Genomic DNA, 17,908 nt, shown 5'->3' on the forward strand with positions numbered 1-17,908 from the left:
CTGCATGCATTTTGTGTGTGCGTGCGTGTGTGTGTGAGCGTGTAGAGTTTGTGTAAGAAAGGGGGTCAGGCTTATGTCCGCTACCTTTGTCCTCCTCAGTGGGAGAGTGTGCCGTAATGATGCTGCACGGGGCTTTGCTTTGTTATGCAATCCTCCCACAAGTTTGAAACACCACCACTCTTTATTATATAGCCTTGTATTCATGTAGGTGTGTGCACAAGTACATGCTGATGCATGAATGGTGTGCGTGTGTGCGTGTGTGTCTGTGCGTGTGCGCGATTTGCACACATTCACGTGACCTTATCCTCATTTATGAGATGCACTCTGCATTGGAAATGAGGCAGAGCGAAGAAACATTTAGGTATTTACATTTCTTTAGCTAGGTCCCGAGGGATGTGTGGGTCTTTTATCTTCCCAGAGGCAGCGAGAGCAGGGATACCTTCTTTTAAAGCGGCGCTGTGTCTGTGCTTGAAGATGAGATTCTCCCCAATTATGCTCTTTTTTTCTTCTCGTATATTAGATGAGCGGAGCCAGATGGTAAATAAAGGGATTTGATTTAAACAGGAGTTGCTATTGGACTCACTTGTAAAGCTCATTCCACCGTCTCTTTGTGGTAGTTGGGGGATGAGTTTATGTGAAAAAAAATAAGATGACACGGTGCCCTCCTGTAAAAAGTAGTTGGCGATGTATTCAAGCGTCTGCAGTGTTAATGGGCTCTCGGTTTTGAGGACATTTCTTCTTTCAGGAACAATTGTTTCTCAAGAAGCTTCTCACAAGAATCTCACTGTGTTCCTGAGAGCTGCTGTAGAGTCCATTCTGCTTGAGGGCGAGACCCAGTTAACAGACAGGAGCCTAACGGAGAGTTCAGCCAGCCAATATCCATGGGAACCTGAAGTGCACCTGTCTTTTTGCTCACGTTTGTTACACATTTACACTTTCTGCCAGGGTGTTCAAACACTTTTGACACAATTTGGATGCTTCTGGAATCCAGAATACTCTGTAAACCATTAGAGCGGCAACACTTAATATATTTAGTTGATCAAGATAAAAACTAATGGGCAACTATTTTTATAATTGATTAAACCAGTTTTTCAAGCAAACACGCCAAACATCTGCTGGTTCCAGCTTCTTAAATATCAGGATTTAATGTGTTTGTTTTTTTTGTCGTATAAAAAGGTAAACTGAATATAAAAAAATGCTACTTGAGACTTAACAGACGAAACATTTGATCAGTTAAATCAAGTAAATAATCAGGTGATTAATTGCTAGATGAAGCCCTACAGAGAGTCCGTCATAATACGGATAGAAGTGTATGCCTGATGATCAGCAGAAGTGAAGCAATTTAATTAAAACTATTTACAATAGGTAAGGCCACATCCGCTGTTCTTGGTGGTAACGGCATCTTTTTTCATTGTCCCTGTTTTTGTAATCTCGTCCAGTTTCTTTTGGCAGCATCGGCTGTCAATGTAAGCTCAGTCATGGAGAGGGATAGTAAAAGAGTTGCTGTTGGTAATGACGGTATCAGTGGTGTATGTGTGACTCACTATTTCTACTGTAGGTGGGTTGTGCTGCACTCGAGCCACTTGAACCTTAAGTCCTGACGGGATACACAACACAGCGAGCGCACACACACACACACACACGCACCGTCCTATCCAAATTTTTTCATTAAAAAACAAAAGACAGACGGCAAGATGAATGCAAAAATGCTGAAATCTGACTGAAGATGAGAGGCTGATGATTTTTCCAAATGAGCTGCTAGATTGTTTCAGGTCGGCACTGGTGGCACTTTGCCGTATCATTCTGCCAAGGTGTGAATCCGGACTAGAAGTAGATTATTAAGCGTTCTCCTGCCGTTTTGATGGCTTGTGTCGAGACTGCTGCTGCAGCAATGTTGTGGTTGTCTCTCTGTCCCCTGGCTGTTCCTGACTAGCTGACTGGGGACCGGCTAATTGGAGGAAGCCCTGGAGGAAGCACAGGAGGAGGAGGAGAAGGAGGAGGAGGAAGAAATTGTGATGGTGGGAGATGGCAGGCTTCATGCATCCTCTGCATTTACACCGACTCTGTCCTCAGCTTAGTGTGAAACTATCTCTGCAGTAACGGCGCATATTGCTGTTGCAATGACAACACATTTGCTTGGTTTCTTGTCATAGTAAAAATGTGATTGTTTCTTCTGATCGGATGCATTATATAAAGAAATATGTTATAGCTGGAATTTGTAGTCAAGATGCTGATTCATTCTGGGCATGTCTGTAGAATCGACACTTCTCTGTTCTGGAGCCACCGCAGTGACCCTTAGTGTCCGTTATATCAACATGGTAACAACATGCATCCCCTCCGATGCAAATTTCATACTTTTTAGTCCATTAGTATCCAACCCACTCCTCTGCCACAATATCATCAAGCCCAGCCTCCCCTGCCTCATCCCACCTGGACTATTTGCCTCTGTAAGAGGACAGGATGTGGGTGGAAGATGCCATTTCTGCCCTTATCAACATTCAAGCCAACCACTTAGTGTGTCCAAAGATTCTGTCGGTGGCTATTTGTTCTGTGCGAGACAGATTCTGTGCAGCTGACGGAGGTTTGTGTATGTCAGAGGAAGAGGGAGAGGGGCAGGGGTGCGATAGAGAATGAATAGAGCAAGGTGTAAGTCTTTCTTCTCTGCCCTTGACCCCGCTCTGTTGATAAGTGAAACCTCTACCTCCCGTTTATCTCTTGTTTTCTCTTTCAGACCATCATGGAGCAGTTCAACCCCTGCTTACGGAACTTTGTTGCCATGGGGAAGAACTATGAGAAGGCCCTTGCCAGTAAGTCCTTTTTTCTCTCTTTTATTTTCTCCGAGCTCCCTGTTTCCCTGCAGGTTTAGGCAGACAGCCAAGCCAGCCCTCTCTCGGTCTCTTTCTCTCTCGTATATCTATCCACCTTCCTGTATTTGTGAATTCTGACGAATACAAGAGGCCACTCATCTAATGCAGGCGTGAGGATGCCTCTGTCAGCAGTGGAGTTCACAAAAGGAAACATGTGCATGTATGTTCGTCGCTCTGTAAACGCAAACTGCGTCATGCTTTTTGAGATATTTCATTTCTCTGACTTTAACTGACTGTAACAAAGTACGAAAACTTTTCCCCAAAAGGTCCCTCAACCGTAACGCAAGGCTAAACCCCCGTAGTCCAACTAATCCAGCAATTAGTGTGTGCCCCCCTTTTTGAAACCTGGGGTTCTTTCGCCTTCTTTTCCCTACCACACACAATAACTAATCCTGGCCTTGGTATAGGTAGGAGACAGACTGGCTGAGCCATTAAAGACACACTTTGCAGAATTGGCTCGACCCAAGGGACTAAGAGGCTCTGAGTTGCGGGGGCAGGGGGATGGGAGGACACACTTCCACCCATATGGTGCAATCACTGAAATTATTCAGCACCAGAAATGCCAAAAGGGCTCAATGGGTAGGCTTGCGAAATCTGTTAATGGACCCATTCCAGGTTTTCGAACACAGCAGCGAGTCGTTAGTTCTAACAGCGTTTGGTAAGTGTAAAAGCAACAGATGCATAAAACTGAGTGACTAAACTGCCGACAGAACACAGCCGAGAACTTATTAAACAAGTCCCCCGACAGCGTGATCGGGACGATGCAAGTACGGAGAATGATCGATGCCTTGATTAAGGATGTGGTTCTTCCACCTCTTCTGTAGAGTGAAGTGTGAGTGATGGATCCGCAGCTCTAAGACGAGCCCCTCCCCTACCAATGTCTGTCTACTTTACAATTAGATATCCGGTAATCCTCTCCGTCTGTCTCTGCGAGCCCCTCGCCACACATTTCATTAGACAGAAGTAAAGTATCTGTACATATCCAGCTTATCTACTCAGCCGCCCTTCAGCTGCACACACACAGACACACACACACTTGCTCACTTGCTGCAGCAGCATTGAGAAAGAAGAAAGAGTCTGCTGCCTGGAGATCACTTTGAAAATCTGCTGTAACTCCCAAAATCCTGCTCTCGCAAACCCCCCACCGCAGATGTGCAAACTCGCGTGTACAGACACACACACACACACCATCACGCACACACTCCACATCAAGGCAAGCAACGGTGTCTGTTTGGCATAATGAAGAGAAATCAGCCGCGATGCTCTAGAGGATTTTCTCAGTTCTCAGGTGTTCCCCCAGCCAGAGAGGAAGGAGGAAACGCACGCCGTCTTCTGCCGTTGACTCAGCTGTAATTGGGATTAGCATAAGCATATGTGCCTCAGCCTCTGAGCAGAGCTGCGAGGCTTCCAGCCTGGGAGACTTCCTCCATCGCAGTATCGCAGGGCTGCATCTGTCTGCTAGAATTAGCTTGCCCCTGCCTGGCTATTGTTGTAAATGTGTCTCTCACCTGGCAGCTGTCTGCAGGCACGGGGCCCATCTGTCACCTGGACCGCTGTTGAATTCACCTCTAAAAGCAGCGTCCATTATTCACTGGCGATGGGCCGATTGGCAGGCTGTATGGCAGTCGGGCAGAAATCACTGGAAGCTGACTCTGCCCTGTGTGACCTTTCATTGGCCAGCACAGCCGCAGTTGGAATAATAGGCACTGAAGGGGATATTGATCTGGACGACCAGGAGTCCCCTTGATCTTTATTTAGTCAGCGAGACAGAGGAGGAGATATGGCTGCTGATTAGGTTAGCCGTAACCTCGCTGATTGTTTTTGTGTATCCTAAAGATATAGAGCAGAGGTCAAGCTTTTTGTGTGCACACGAGAAGGTATGTGTGCACACATCTGAACATCTGTACATAATTGTGACATCTTGTTCTCCTTGACTCTTGGATTATCTTCATTTAAAAAGGGATTTTAACAAATGGACAACTTCATTAGAATATAAAAGTACCTTCCATCAACCCCCACCACCACCCCCACCACCCTGCACATTACAGCATCCAGTGTTGAAGCTTTGTCAATACAGGTCCCCTGGCCACCGTGTCAACCTACTGTCCGATGTTCAGACATATTGACGAAAAATATGCAATGGAATGGAAAAAGGAAAAGGCCAGTGGTGTTTATCAGCATGGGGTTAGCACTGTGACTCTACTATTCACTGGAGACACAACGATGTTTTATAACCAATATAAAAAAAACAATTTAAAAAAGCAAAAGTTAAACACGCATTAGAAAGCTGAGTGACTCACTTTGATGTCTGTATGTTTGAGTGTAAACTGGTGAGTTTTGTGCAACATTCAAGTTGCACTGCCTGCCTGTGAAGTGTTGGGGGAATATACTCCGTGCCAAAAAACCTCTAAATATTAAAATTGCTCACATACGCATTGTGCTGATAATAAACCAGCCTTCTCAATATAACACCAAGCCAGAAACGGAACATAACGGAAAACATATTTGTATGCTTGTGTGGCTTCCCCATCAAGCACAGATTATCTGTCAGAACATAATTTCCGCTTTGCAATCAAGCGTGCAGATTGTCAACAAGATGATGTTGAGTAATTGCGAGGCAGCATCAATGCATCGATTTCAGAAACTGAGGAAAACCAGAAGTCGAAGGAAAGGGTTCAAACGTTTAAGGGCAACCTGCTGATGACTTTGTTCACTCAAAGCTAAAATGTATTACAGTTTGTCTTTTCCTCTTTTAAGAGACACGCTGCACTGTTTTAACTTTTTCTTCTCACTTCTCTCTGTCTCTAGATGTGACATTTGCTGCCAAAGGGTACTTTGATGCTCTCGTCAGAATGGGTGAACTGGCCAGTGAAAGTCAAGGATCCAAAGATTTAGGTAAGTGATTGACATTCACCTGATGCCCTGGATGTTTTGATCAACTTGTTCTTTATTATTGTTGGAAAATCAGTTCACACGCACGCACGCACACACAAACACACACACGGACTCACATGCGCATCAACTTACTGTGTAAAAAAACTGGCAGCGGAAGCTAATTTGCATTCAGAGAGACGTGTGTGTGGGTCGGTACGGGAGGTGTTTTTTCAGTTGGAGTGTTTTCCTCAATCTTTTTAGTTCTAAAGCAGTTTGTTGTTTGTTTGTTTTCTGGAGGAAACAAAATGTTACCATGAGCGAGCAGGTAGCTGAACATCATTTATTTACAACACTATAGACGGTCGTTGAGAATTTTTTGGGAAAAAGCCTTTTTATATTTTCTGGTTCGCGGTTTGTATTGATCCTGTGAGGAAATGTTGTTATCCGTAAATCAGGTGTTGGACATTGTTCACTTTGGTGTGTGTGTGTGTGTGTGTGTGTGCGTGTCCGTGTGCGTGTGCGTGTGTGTGTGTCTGCGCTCAGAGGTCAATGGCCAACCAACACCTGGTCCTCCTCTCATAGTGAATAGTTTCCTTGGTGATGGGTGTCGGTGTGTACCTGCTGTCAGCAGCCCATGGGAAATCAGCTCCTGTTTGAAGAGATTCCCTTTGCACTGATTGGACTTTTGACTGCTTGATCTGCGTGTACGTAGCTGTTGATTCGACGGGGCCTTTGTTTCAGTGGAGCTGAGATCTAGTTAGGGTTTCCTTCAGCCCAGCCGACATGAAAGTGTTCTCAGGATGTTTTATTCAGCAAGTGTCTCTCTCTCTCTCTCCCTCTCTAAAGCTCTATATCTGCCAGGTTCTCCATTGATACAGCAGCAGTATCTTCGTGTTGAACTGAGCCTCGCTTACAGTAGCGGACTCTTCCAAGCCAGAAATCCTCAGCTGAACTTTTCGAAACCGAGAACAACGTGTACGTGATCTGACTGACGGACGATCTAATCTCTTCTATGGCACGAACATCGAGCGGTTATTTTATAGAATAGGTCAGGTCAGAAACTATTAAACGTGGGGTGGCACTCTTCTGCGCGCTGGTCAACTTGCCTTTGTTGTTACACATATTGTCGTGGCAATTTTGGAATTTGCTCATAATTGCGATTTGTTAAATTGCTCACCTCTTTTGTCACGAGTTTATCTGTGGGAACTATAAACCGATCCAAAGCCCTGCCTGCAGGAAGCTCTGCAAGGGCCTGGATATTTGAAAGGAGCTGTCCTCTCTGTCTTTACAGAGTGCAGTTGTACGGTGGTGTAGCGAAGATATGAGCCCTTGTTGTTTGTTGTACACGGCAGCTAACACCCAGCACTCCACTGCGTGCCACTGTGGTTCCCCAGGGAAGAATCTGTGTTTTATTTTCCAGCCACCTGCTCTCGAGTCCCCGCCCAGAGGTCGCCGCCGGTGCCTTGACCTCTTGTCGGACCGCGTGCAGGCAAGAGTCCCAAAGCTCTGAGTTTCCTGTTTGACCGGTGCTAGAGCACAGAAATAGCCACAGATTGGAGGAAAAGAGAGCGCTAGAGGTTTGCCAAATAAGGCTCAGCTTCTGTGATGAGTTTCACAACGCAAATAATACAGATGTGAACTATTGCTTGAAGATATCTTCATTCAGTTCAAGAATGATATTCTTGAATTTCTATATGGAATGTAATATCTCATATGTGAGATGTTAACATGCAAAAGGCTTTACTTGTTCCTCTTCCCTATGGTAACGTTGTCTTTCATAGATAATTGCACCTGCTCGTAATGTGTGTATTCATGCAGACTTAAACATCAACAACACAGAGGGGATATTAAGGCTTGGAGAGAAGTATATTTTTGGTCTGAGGCGTGATGATTGTTGCTCGCATGGTATATTTTAACTACACTCAGGCTCTGTCGTCCAGATTTGAAACTGTTGCCCCAGTAACTGATGGATATGTACATAAGTGTGAACTCAGCATCGTATAATAAACACTATATCCATGATTTTCCATCGGGAAATCATTCACATGATCTGTTGGCATCATGTTAATGTTGAGTTATTGGCTAATTATAAAAAAAAAGGTTATCTGGTATCAATAATAAACCTTTTTTCTATAGCCTGTCTCTATTTGCGCATGCACACACCTTCAGAAGCATGAGTTTAAGCTTTTGTTGCACCTGTTTAAAGCCTGTTAATTCCATAGAGGCTCAGTAAGAGACGGCCTGCAAATGGTCCCACCTACACACCTAAGAGTCGGCAGCTGCTCTCCATCTCTTCCACGCTCCCTCCCTTTTTTTCATCCGTTCTTACACACACACACACACACACACACACACACACACACACACACACACACACACACACACACACGTGTTGAAGTATGCTTTAAGCCGGGAATTAAATTACCTTGTGAAATAATACCCGCTCTTGCTGTTTTTATTATCAACGAATGAACATGCGCTCACCCGTGGCTTGAGTCTTACTTCATTCCTTTTATAACGGTGTGTTCACACATGAATCCTCCCTTGTGTTAGTAATGTATGTGCATGAATGTCTTCATATTATACTTACATGGTTGTATGCATTTTTTGTGCATATATATCTCTTGTCATTTCTATGTGTTTATACAGCAAGAGTGCTCTTTTAATCCACTTGTGTATATCTCTGCCTAAAGAGTGTGTCTGTCTCTCTCTCTCTCTCTCTCTCTCTCTCTCTCTCTCTCTCTCTCTCTCTCTCTCTCTCTCTCTCTCTCTCTCTCTCTCTCTCTCTCTCTCTCTCTCTCTCTCTCTCTCTCTCTCTCTCTCTCTCCAGCCCCACTCCTCCCACACACTCCTCCCACATATCCTCCTCTGGTTGGGTTAATCATTGCCTGTCACTTTGCCACACACGCGCGCACGCATACGCGCACACACATGCCCTCCCTCTCTTTCCCTTCTCTCCGTCTGTTTCTGCCATCCTCCTCCTCCTTTATCCCTCTTCATGAGAAAGTAGTAAGCACTTACCTCAGTGACATCTGTGGCTTTCCAACCCTTCTTTGGAAATGTAGAGTTTAGGGGGCTGAAACATATTTATGACGACCTTCCCTGACCAGCTCTTCTCCACTGTTTATATTCCTGAACTAAAAGGCTTGTTATTTTCCACACCACTCGTAGCTGATTATTCCTGAAATTCCGAGTATTTAGACTTGCCATCATTCCTAGAGCTCCTTTTATCTTTTGTTGAAACTGCCAGAAATCCAGTCACCTTTTGACTTTTTTACAAAAAGCTATCAAAAGGCTGAGTCGGGTGAATCAGCTAGCAATGTTTGAACATTGAAGAGATTACTTCTGCCTCTGTTCCGCTTAACAAACTCAGAAAATGGTCTTATCTTTCATCGCATTTTCCTACTCATGGTTTTTCAATCAAAAGTTCTTCTTCGGATTACTTCCTAAATCGTTTGGTTGCATGATTATGCGCTTACGCAACTCTTTTTGTGTGTCAGTGAACGGAAGAACAAGAGTCTAGTTAATCTGACCCATTGCATGCCATGTTGTCCCGTCAGTAGAAGGCTTGGCCTCTTGCTTATTGTGGGATTTTAAAGGGGACATATCATGGAAAACTCTTTCATTGCTTGTGCACATACATTATCTGGAGTGCTTACCACCCCAAACACTGTGAAATAAGAAAACCAGTCAGTTTTTTTTCAGTTTCAAATGGAATTTCGAATGTTTGGATTTTGTGACAGCTGGATAACATTTCTGTCGGAGCTCACATAAGAACAGTTTGCAAAAAACAAACTAGAGTTAGTTTATTAAACCCATTCACTGGTATGTTCAGCCTGTTCTTTTAGCTTCTTCAGGTGAAGTAAAGGTTGAGATCTGCTCTGTGCCTGGCTGGGTGTGTTTCACTGTTGGTCGGACATATGTAAAAGTTAGACTACAAGCTAGCGGCCTAATTCTAGTGCATGTATTGTGTGTTTCACAGACAAGTATTTCATTGTTGCTATGGCTTTCCTTCATCCTATCCTGTGGTTAACAATTAAAAATAAACTCGCTCTTGGGCCATTTGGCTGATTAGTTGGTTTTCAAGAACCTGAAAGGAATGTGAAGTGCTTACAGTTCAGCCTCCCAGCCAGAGGAAATCAAATATCTTTCTCCCCTCGTATCAGCTGCTATAACCCTGCTAATTGCCATGTTTTAATAACACACATGATTCAGCACAAAGACATGTCTTTTGGGAAATAACATGCATTAGAGAAATAACTGGGGTCACTTTGTAGTCAACCGATGGATTGCTTTCGTAGGTTGATGATGGGGAGACGGTCCACCAAAAAAAAGCACCTCATAGCCCTCCCAGTAATAATTACCGGCTGGAAAAAGAAGGTTCACATAGGGAAAATGAAGCTACAAACTGATCAGATCAGAGTCGTCTCTTTTTAGGTAAGTGGATCTGGGACGTATGCGTAAAATCTCTGCTGCAAAATTGGTGACGTCTAATAGGCTAAGTGATATGTCGACGTCAAGAGCAGAGGTTAGCGGTGGCGGGTGAAGAGTTAACTCTGACATGATGAATTTAAATAAGCACCCACAGGTACACATACAGTATACACACAGCTCTCTCTCTCTCTCTTTTTCTCGCTCTCTTTCTCTGCGTTTCCCTATGTCTCTCTGTCTTCCGGATGGCCTACCTCTCTCCTCCACCAGCACCTGTCCCTGTTTAAATGAGAGCAGAGGAGCTCTTTTCTTAGCTCTGTCCCAACATCCCAGGGGTCCCTGCCTTCTCCTGCTCTATTTCTGAGATACGCACTGCATGATGGGAAGCCAGTGGCCCCCACGCTCTCTATCTACACTCATTCACATTGCCCTTCATTTGTTCGTGGAAGCGGCATGTGCTGAGGGTGAGGTAGATGCTGCTGGGATGGACATGGACAAACTTGAACAGACAACTCTCTCTCTCTCTCTCTGTTTCCTTTACATGTCGACTCCGGCAGACACATGTGAGCATAATGGATCATTTCCAGTTTGCACTTGTGTGTGTGTGCGTGCGTGTGTGCGTGCATGAACCTAAACTCAACTTGAACCCTTGTAATGAGTCACTAGGTGTAGCAAGTTATATCATGTTTTAATACTTCAATTTTAGCATAATTTTACTCACTTTTAAAATTAGTTGAAATAATAATGAGGGGCCTACCATTGTTTCCAATCACGAGTGAATACACCCTGTGTTTGGAGGCCCTTTTGACCCTTGGGTTTTTTAGGGTGTTTAACTGGCTAGATCAAATAACACACACTCAGAGTCACTCGCTTTGCCACACCTTGACTTTCCATACCTCAACAGGTAGATGCATGACTGTTTTTCAAGCGTGACTGGCTGTGCGACGCGGCTCTGGAGTAAAACGCAGTATCATGACAGCTTGAAATGGTGAACAAGTCCACATCCGTTACTCTTCTGTGACATTGACATATCGCTGTGTTCTCAAAGGATTTTTTCCCATCACTACACTTTTTGCTCTCCCCCCTGTCTGCCTGCTTAATTTGCCCTCAAACAAAATGTGTTTCTCTTTTATGTCGAGCTTTCTTCACTTTGAACTTCATATTTGGATTCTCAGATGACTTTGTCAAAGAAACCCCCCCCAGATCTTTTAATGGATTCCACACCCACACACAAACGCATCTAGCGTAATCTGTACGTCAAAGTAACTGTCCCTGCTTTTATCTGCCATCTTTTTTATCTCACTATTATTTTAGCTGTCCTATTTCAACCTCTTTTGTCGCTATACGTTTCTCTTGAGTTTGTCAAAGCAATCTAAATTGCGCTTTCAGCGACAAGTAAAAGCAGATACGATGTCGTTGTGCTGCAGGCATCAATCATTCTCTCTGAGGACATACTTTTTTATAAGCGTTTAAGTCACGGATTCCTTTTCCAGCCCTGTGTTGGTTTCTGTTCAGTTATTGAGCCTCTGGACCCTTAAATCACAGGAGACATATGTGAAACGTATAGAGATTTATATTTCTTGATGGATATCGCTAGTCAAGGTTTTGTCATGAAGACATTTTTATGGAGCCTTCATTTATTATCTGTATTACTCCAAGACTTGTACTCCCAGCTACAGTTCAGGAACCAGCCTGCTGAGATGCTCTGGACCAATCATCAGCTCTGTAGAAGGCAGCAGGTTAAGACATATCAGCTATGCAGCTATGCATCTTTTGCATAATAAGGGAGCAGAAAATCAAAAATTATAGAGCTGACACATTGTAAGGTGTTATTTTTATATTTGGTTCAGCCCGAAGTCCTGCGCCACTTCTGAATTGGCCTTTTTCATCAGGTATTGAGTCTGTTTTCTGTCCCTACTTAAGGTAGTTTAGTTAAAAGTAGTTATTGTGAAAAGGTAAAACTCCTAATTTTTGTTCAAAAACTTAAAATTCAAAAACTAAATATCTCACCCACCTTTGACTGCTCAAGGCTCATGGTATGTTATTGTTCCAGTTCTAAATAAACTAACAAAATATCTATCATGCTATCTATGTTAGCATTTACCCAATAGCACTACTGGTTCATCTGAGCATACAGGCATACATCTGCTCCATTATGTTTCAGCTTTTTGCTGTTAGAAGATGTGTTGCGTCATTTCGGCTGGCAGAACAGAGGCTTAAAAAGAGGCCAGGATTTTGTCTCACTGATAACAGATGCTTTGGATTTGCTACATACAGTCTTACAATGCACGGCAACCTACCTGAGACCTTCCTAAAATACATGCAAAGACTACTGGCACTATAGCACTCTGGCCCACTTCTCTTTGACCAGTCTTGTATGTCTGCCGTTAAGCCTTCATTATGGCCTAAATGCATGACACCATTGCTGGACAAAGTTATATTGGGTTAGTAGGTTGAACAGCTGTGATGGCGGAGCTTCCAATTTTAGTAACGCGTCATATATAAACTGTGTATCAATAGTTGAGGATATGTGCGTGAGCAAAGTGGGGAAAAAGTTCAAACTGAGTTTATTATTATTTAGTTCACAAAACTGCGCGTAAAAGGGAGAGAGCAAAGGACGAACATTAACTGTGTTAATCTGTGTTGTTTGTGGTTTCACAGGGAGTGTACACACACACATGTACATGTCCACAAACACATACACACACACACACGGCCACCCAGACTCTCCGATTATTTTCGTATGGCACGTTATCCGCTTCCCCACAATACCTGCCACCTCTTTGTTTCCCTTAGGAGTTGGCATGCTAGGTAAGCAGATATTAGCGTCATTGTATTGTTTACACACACACACACACACACACACACACACACACACACACACTGCAGGTGGGATCACTCCACTTTCCTCCCCAGGGAAGTGGGGATGCTGATGTGATGATAGCTGATAGTTCGGGTGGAGATCTTTTGAACAGTGTTTTGTAACACTTTGCAGCCGCTGCACCTCATCTTGCAACTTCTCCCATGGCAACGACCCTAGCATTATCCTGCTTCCATGACAACCCGTAGTTAATCTGACTTGACCTTCACCAATGATTCAGTTTCTCTCCATCCACCTCCATTCTCTTCCCTCCCTCCATCTCTGTCTCTCTTGTTCTCTCTGTTCAACATTGCTAACTTCCACTTTTTTTTTCTCTCTCTTCTTCATAATTTTCCTGCTTCGTAGCCCACATTCTGCTTTTCTCTTTCTTGAGCTGTGTGGGTGTATCATCGCTTCTGTTACACAAGCAGTCGATGCATCTACACAAGCTGATGTCATACTTCAGGGGACAGTCGGTTCATATGCACCCAAGTCAATGCTTCCTTCTGTGACTCAGTGGTTTAAGCTAGCGGGCATGTGGTTGCCTGTCGCTGAGCTGCAGCTACAGATCTACCTGAGCTCACCTCCCTACAAAGGAAGTATTGTTTCGCCTTAACCAGGGAAACTGGCAGGGTGGACGTGAGCTTTGGAGATATTGATACACTAGTGACTGTATTTACTGTACATAAGCTACTTTGAGAGTTTACTTGCTGGTGTTTATCTGTGTGGCGAAATGTTCATACTTTGCGTGCTCATGAGTTTGTCACTTGTGGGTATCGACCTGTCTGTCATGTGGCTCTTAGCTGGTATGCGGATATCCTCGTCGAGCTGGCAGCTGAGCGTTTACACTTGGTCTCGCAGGGCGTGTCATGCCTGCCAGATCATTTCTGCACAAAAAAACCAACGTCGAACAGCACATTCAAATCGTCCGCATTACGCCCCTTTATTGGTTCTTCATTGAATCATCGGCTGTTAACTTCCCCTGAAGGTTGCAGTCCAATTGTCTCTGTTGTTGTGTGATATGATATCAAAGTCGCCATGGTAACTGTTTGCATCTCCAAAGTGTGAGTACATTTTTTTCTTCTTTTTTTTTTTTCTCTATGCTGTGGCATCATACCCAGTAATGAAACTGCAGAGGACAAGATGAGATCTCTCGCATAGTCATTCATTCTTTACCTTTACTGCATCTTGCAAACACCCGGTCCTGCGGTTTACATGACGTGCGTGTGCACGCAGAGAGAAACAAACACACACACACACACACACGCACACACAGAGAGACACAGCGGCACAGGGATGGCTGCTTATTTGTTAATTGATCAGCTAGTCGGAGCCGCCAACAGAATGCCAGGGTTTCTAAGCCTGGAGATCAGGGATGAGTATCAGTAAGCTGCTTAGCAGGCCTGCTGGGAACTGACAGGTTGCTTTACTTCGCCGCTCCTGTGAGGCGTAAATATCAGTAGGTTGTACAGTGGGCAGAAGGCCTGGCTCACTCGGGTATACAGGAGTTGTGGGACCAGTTGGTTGCACTGAATTGAGCATGTATGAAAATAGAAATGTCTTTTAAACACTATTGATTTTCGGCACACACATAACATGTTTCTGCAGGTCAACAAGATGGTTGAAATGGCCTTTGACTTATTAGTAGGTCATTCGTTATATCAGAGTTAAACCAATGTTTAATTAGGCCCATGATTGTGCAGCATGTTCAGGAATTCATCTTTTTGCTGTTTTGCTGTAAATTGAATCATCCTGTTTAGCAGCAAAAATACACATTTAATAAAACGCATTATTTACTTCTAAGCTGAAATACGTGTTAATGTCTGTGCAACTGTTAGAAAAATTCACTCGAACAGGAACATTTATTCTTCGAAGAAGGGAAAGAGTCAGAAGCACAATGTGACAAGCAGATTGCATCTCCCAAACTGTGCACCGAGCCCGGCCCACAGTATCATCTTAAATACATATGTTTATCAATACACAAAAGGCCCACATGACGCGTTATGGTCTCTTAACAGTCATACGATAATCAGGTTCGTCTTGACCTAGATAGTAAGACAGGCGCCCATATGTTTAGACTAACAAAAGCACTCGCCCCATGACTCTATCAGGAGATGGTGCATGGTCGCTGCCATGAGAGAGTTCAATGAACAGTCACTGATCATTTATAACATCCACAATGATTAACATTAAAGATAATAAAGAGTAAATAATGTTCTTTTTCCCAACAGCAACATTAGTGAAGGATTGTCTTCATAGGAGTTGTACATTCATGAAAACATATTGTCATATCTTCTTCCAAAAATATATAGCATGTTATAAATAATTTATTAAATGTTACTATAGATTTTTTTTTTCCAGCTCTAAATAATTGTTTTCCAGAACATTAATTGTATATTGTATTCTTTTGGTCCTCCACGTAGAGTCTAATGCTCCAACCTGTTTCCCTGTCTGTCTGTAGCTCTCTGCATTGTGCGTGCTGTCTGTTGAGATGGAGACCACTCCAAAGCCCTTTGCTGAAGACCAAACTTGTTGCTGAAACCACTTCAGCACAAGTTCTGTTTTCACTCGTGAAGCATTTTATTATTGGTTGAGATTTACTCTTACAGGTCCACTTTCATAAGAGGACACAGCAGGGGAGTGTGAGATTGAAAAATTGGATGTGCGCTCTAAGTGTTGCACTTCAGTATGCAGCTCCTACTCAGCTTCACATGTCCAGTACTTACTTGTCAGTGCGCTGCATCCCTTTCTGCAGGAAGACAGTGATAAATTGCATTCTACCCCAGTTCAGTCTTGTCTCTAATAGGGCTCCACCTTTTCCAAAAGTTGATTGATATCTATAAACTGCAATTGAAATGCTATTGCTTCGCTGATAAATGCTGTCACAGCATTATTGATATTTTCATCGCTGACCTCTTATTGGGCTCTACTTACTTCTCAATAAATTTACACAGTAATTTATAATGATAGAATATTTCTTGTATAATCAATACCAACTAGTATTAATACCAGCACATATTTTCACCAGGCAATAACTCATATGTAATATGTCAGATGGAGCTAAAGCTAAGGGGCTTTGGACCTTTTGGTCATGGAAATGTGCGTCTCATTTTTCTGTACATGTAGATCTCACGCTGTCTTTCCACCAGGTCTCTATATGTATTTGTGTCTTTCGCTCAATTTAGCTCTTTGTTTTCCTTTTCCTGTCAATGCACTGCATATTCAGAAGAGGCAGCCTGTAGGTATATGAAAATGAACAACTTTCACTAGCTGCATGACCCTCCTTATCTCTTTTCCTTTTGGTCATTTCCTTTTTTATGTGGAGACTTTAACCTTTCTTTGAGGTGTTTTTTTTTGTTCAAGTATAAAATCACGATGCCTGATGTTAAGATTAATCAAAGAAAGAAAGGCGAAATGTTTGAGCTCCACAAGACATCAGCACTTATACGCTTGAAGTACCAGAATTTAATTTTAAGCATTTTGTCTCCCCTCACCCTCGTTTTCCGTACCTGTCATCACTTGTTATTGATTCATTTTTCATTTTTCTGTTACCTTGTACCGAACTTCCATCATGTTCTCCGTTGTCCCAGTAACAAGTCACGTGTCCTGTATGTTTGAGTATCTCGTATTGCTGCATGAGCTTTGCACGCTGGGGTCTGTCTGTTTCTCTCTCTTGCGTTTCTTGTCCTCTTCCCCTCGAGCTTCCTCTTTTCCTCCTCTCTGTTTCTCTGCTCTAGGAATGCTTGTGCTGTTGAGTGTTGTTCACGTGTTCCCTGTCTCCCTCTTTCTCTCTGTGCAGGGGATGTGCTGTTCCAGATGGCTGAGGTCCATAGACAGATCCAAGTGCAGCTCGAGGAGATGGTTGGTATTCTAAGCTCAAAGGGTTTGTAGCTGTGTGGTTCAACACCACACAGGCTTTATGAAACATTGGCAAAAGGTCTCATAATGTAATATTTTACCACTAGTCGTTGTCCCTGAGCTCTCGAGCGCCTGTGGGCAGTACATGGATTCAGGATAATTAAATGAGCACAAACCCCTATTGAATGAACGGACATGGAGGTGGCTGGGGAAGTGGAGTGAGTTAATTGAGCAGTATGGCATTCTGGGTAATATGCCTGTGTGAGGAGTTGTCAACAGCTCGTCAATATTAAATTCATTAGTTTGTGTTCGGTATAGAGGAAGCTCTCGGTGATCAGCAGAGGTGATCATCCCGTGGATGCCCTGGGACTCCAGCCAGATGCTCTTTTATGCCCATATCTGCCGCTATGCCCGCACTAACATAATATGCTCGTAATCTTTCCTCTTCCACACACAGCCCATCTTGTATTAGCTCCTCAGCATGACTCCAGAGCTGAATTGGCTCGATCAAAAGACTATTCTCCCCAAAGCAGATCTTTTTCATTTAAGACATCCAGTTTTGTCCATTTATACTTTAGCATTTAAATGTAGGACGGCTCATAACATGTTGTAACTTATGCACATACGTATATATCAAAACCAGGCTACCAATTTGGACTTTTCATTCTTGTTGGAAATATGTAAACCACGTAAACTTATATTTAAGATCATGGATTTAATCATTCAAAGTGGGTTAATACAACTTAATGTCAGCAAAGATTGGACATGTTATTCGGATATGGTAGCCGGTTCTTCAGGCAGGTCAGTTTACAATCTAGTGACTAAATATTGTGTCAGATAGCACTGAATCCGTGACAGTGACAGTGATTTGCAAGCTGAGAGCGGCTTCACAGGCCAGGACTTTGTTGATAAAACATTTATTCAGTGACTGAGTAAATGAAGATAACACATTTATTGTAATAACGTATTTGTCTCTTGCGTACAACCTCATTTGGACAACTTTGTTGCTGACCTTGCA

General features: G+C 43.3%; 1 protein-coding gene across 9 annotated transcripts in view; it reads left to right on the top strand.

Moving 5' to 3' along the window:
* The window catches only part of LOC137786763 (BAR/IMD domain-containing adapter protein 2-like), a 47,409-nt gene that overhangs the window by 9,556 nt on the left and 19,945 nt on the right, over nucleotides 1-17,908 (top strand). For 6 of the 9 annotated variants that reach the window (XM_068578848.1, XM_068578849.1, XM_068578855.1 and 3 more), the window contains exons 2-5: nucleotides 2,732-2,807; nucleotides 5,676-5,762; nucleotides 16,623-16,640; nucleotides 16,832-16,893. In XM_068578848.1, the coding sequence (XP_068434949.1) occupies nucleotides 2,732-2,807; nucleotides 5,676-5,762; nucleotides 16,623-16,640; nucleotides 16,832-16,893 (243 nt within the window). Of the gene's footprint in view, nucleotides 1-2,731; nucleotides 2,808-5,675; nucleotides 5,763-16,258; nucleotides 16,275-16,622; nucleotides 16,641-16,831; nucleotides 16,894-17,908 lie in introns of those variants that run through there. The other 3 variants (XM_068578851.1, XM_068578853.1, XM_068578857.1) reach the window with 2 other exon arrangements.

This window comes from Clinocottus analis, unplaced genomic scaffold (assembly GCF_023055335.1).
Source record: "Clinocottus analis isolate CAN_PGR_092001 unplaced genomic scaffold, fCliAna1.0.p SCAF_16, whole genome shotgun sequence".
NCBI lineage: Eukaryota > Metazoa > Chordata > Actinopteri > Perciformes > Cottidae > Clinocottus > Clinocottus analis.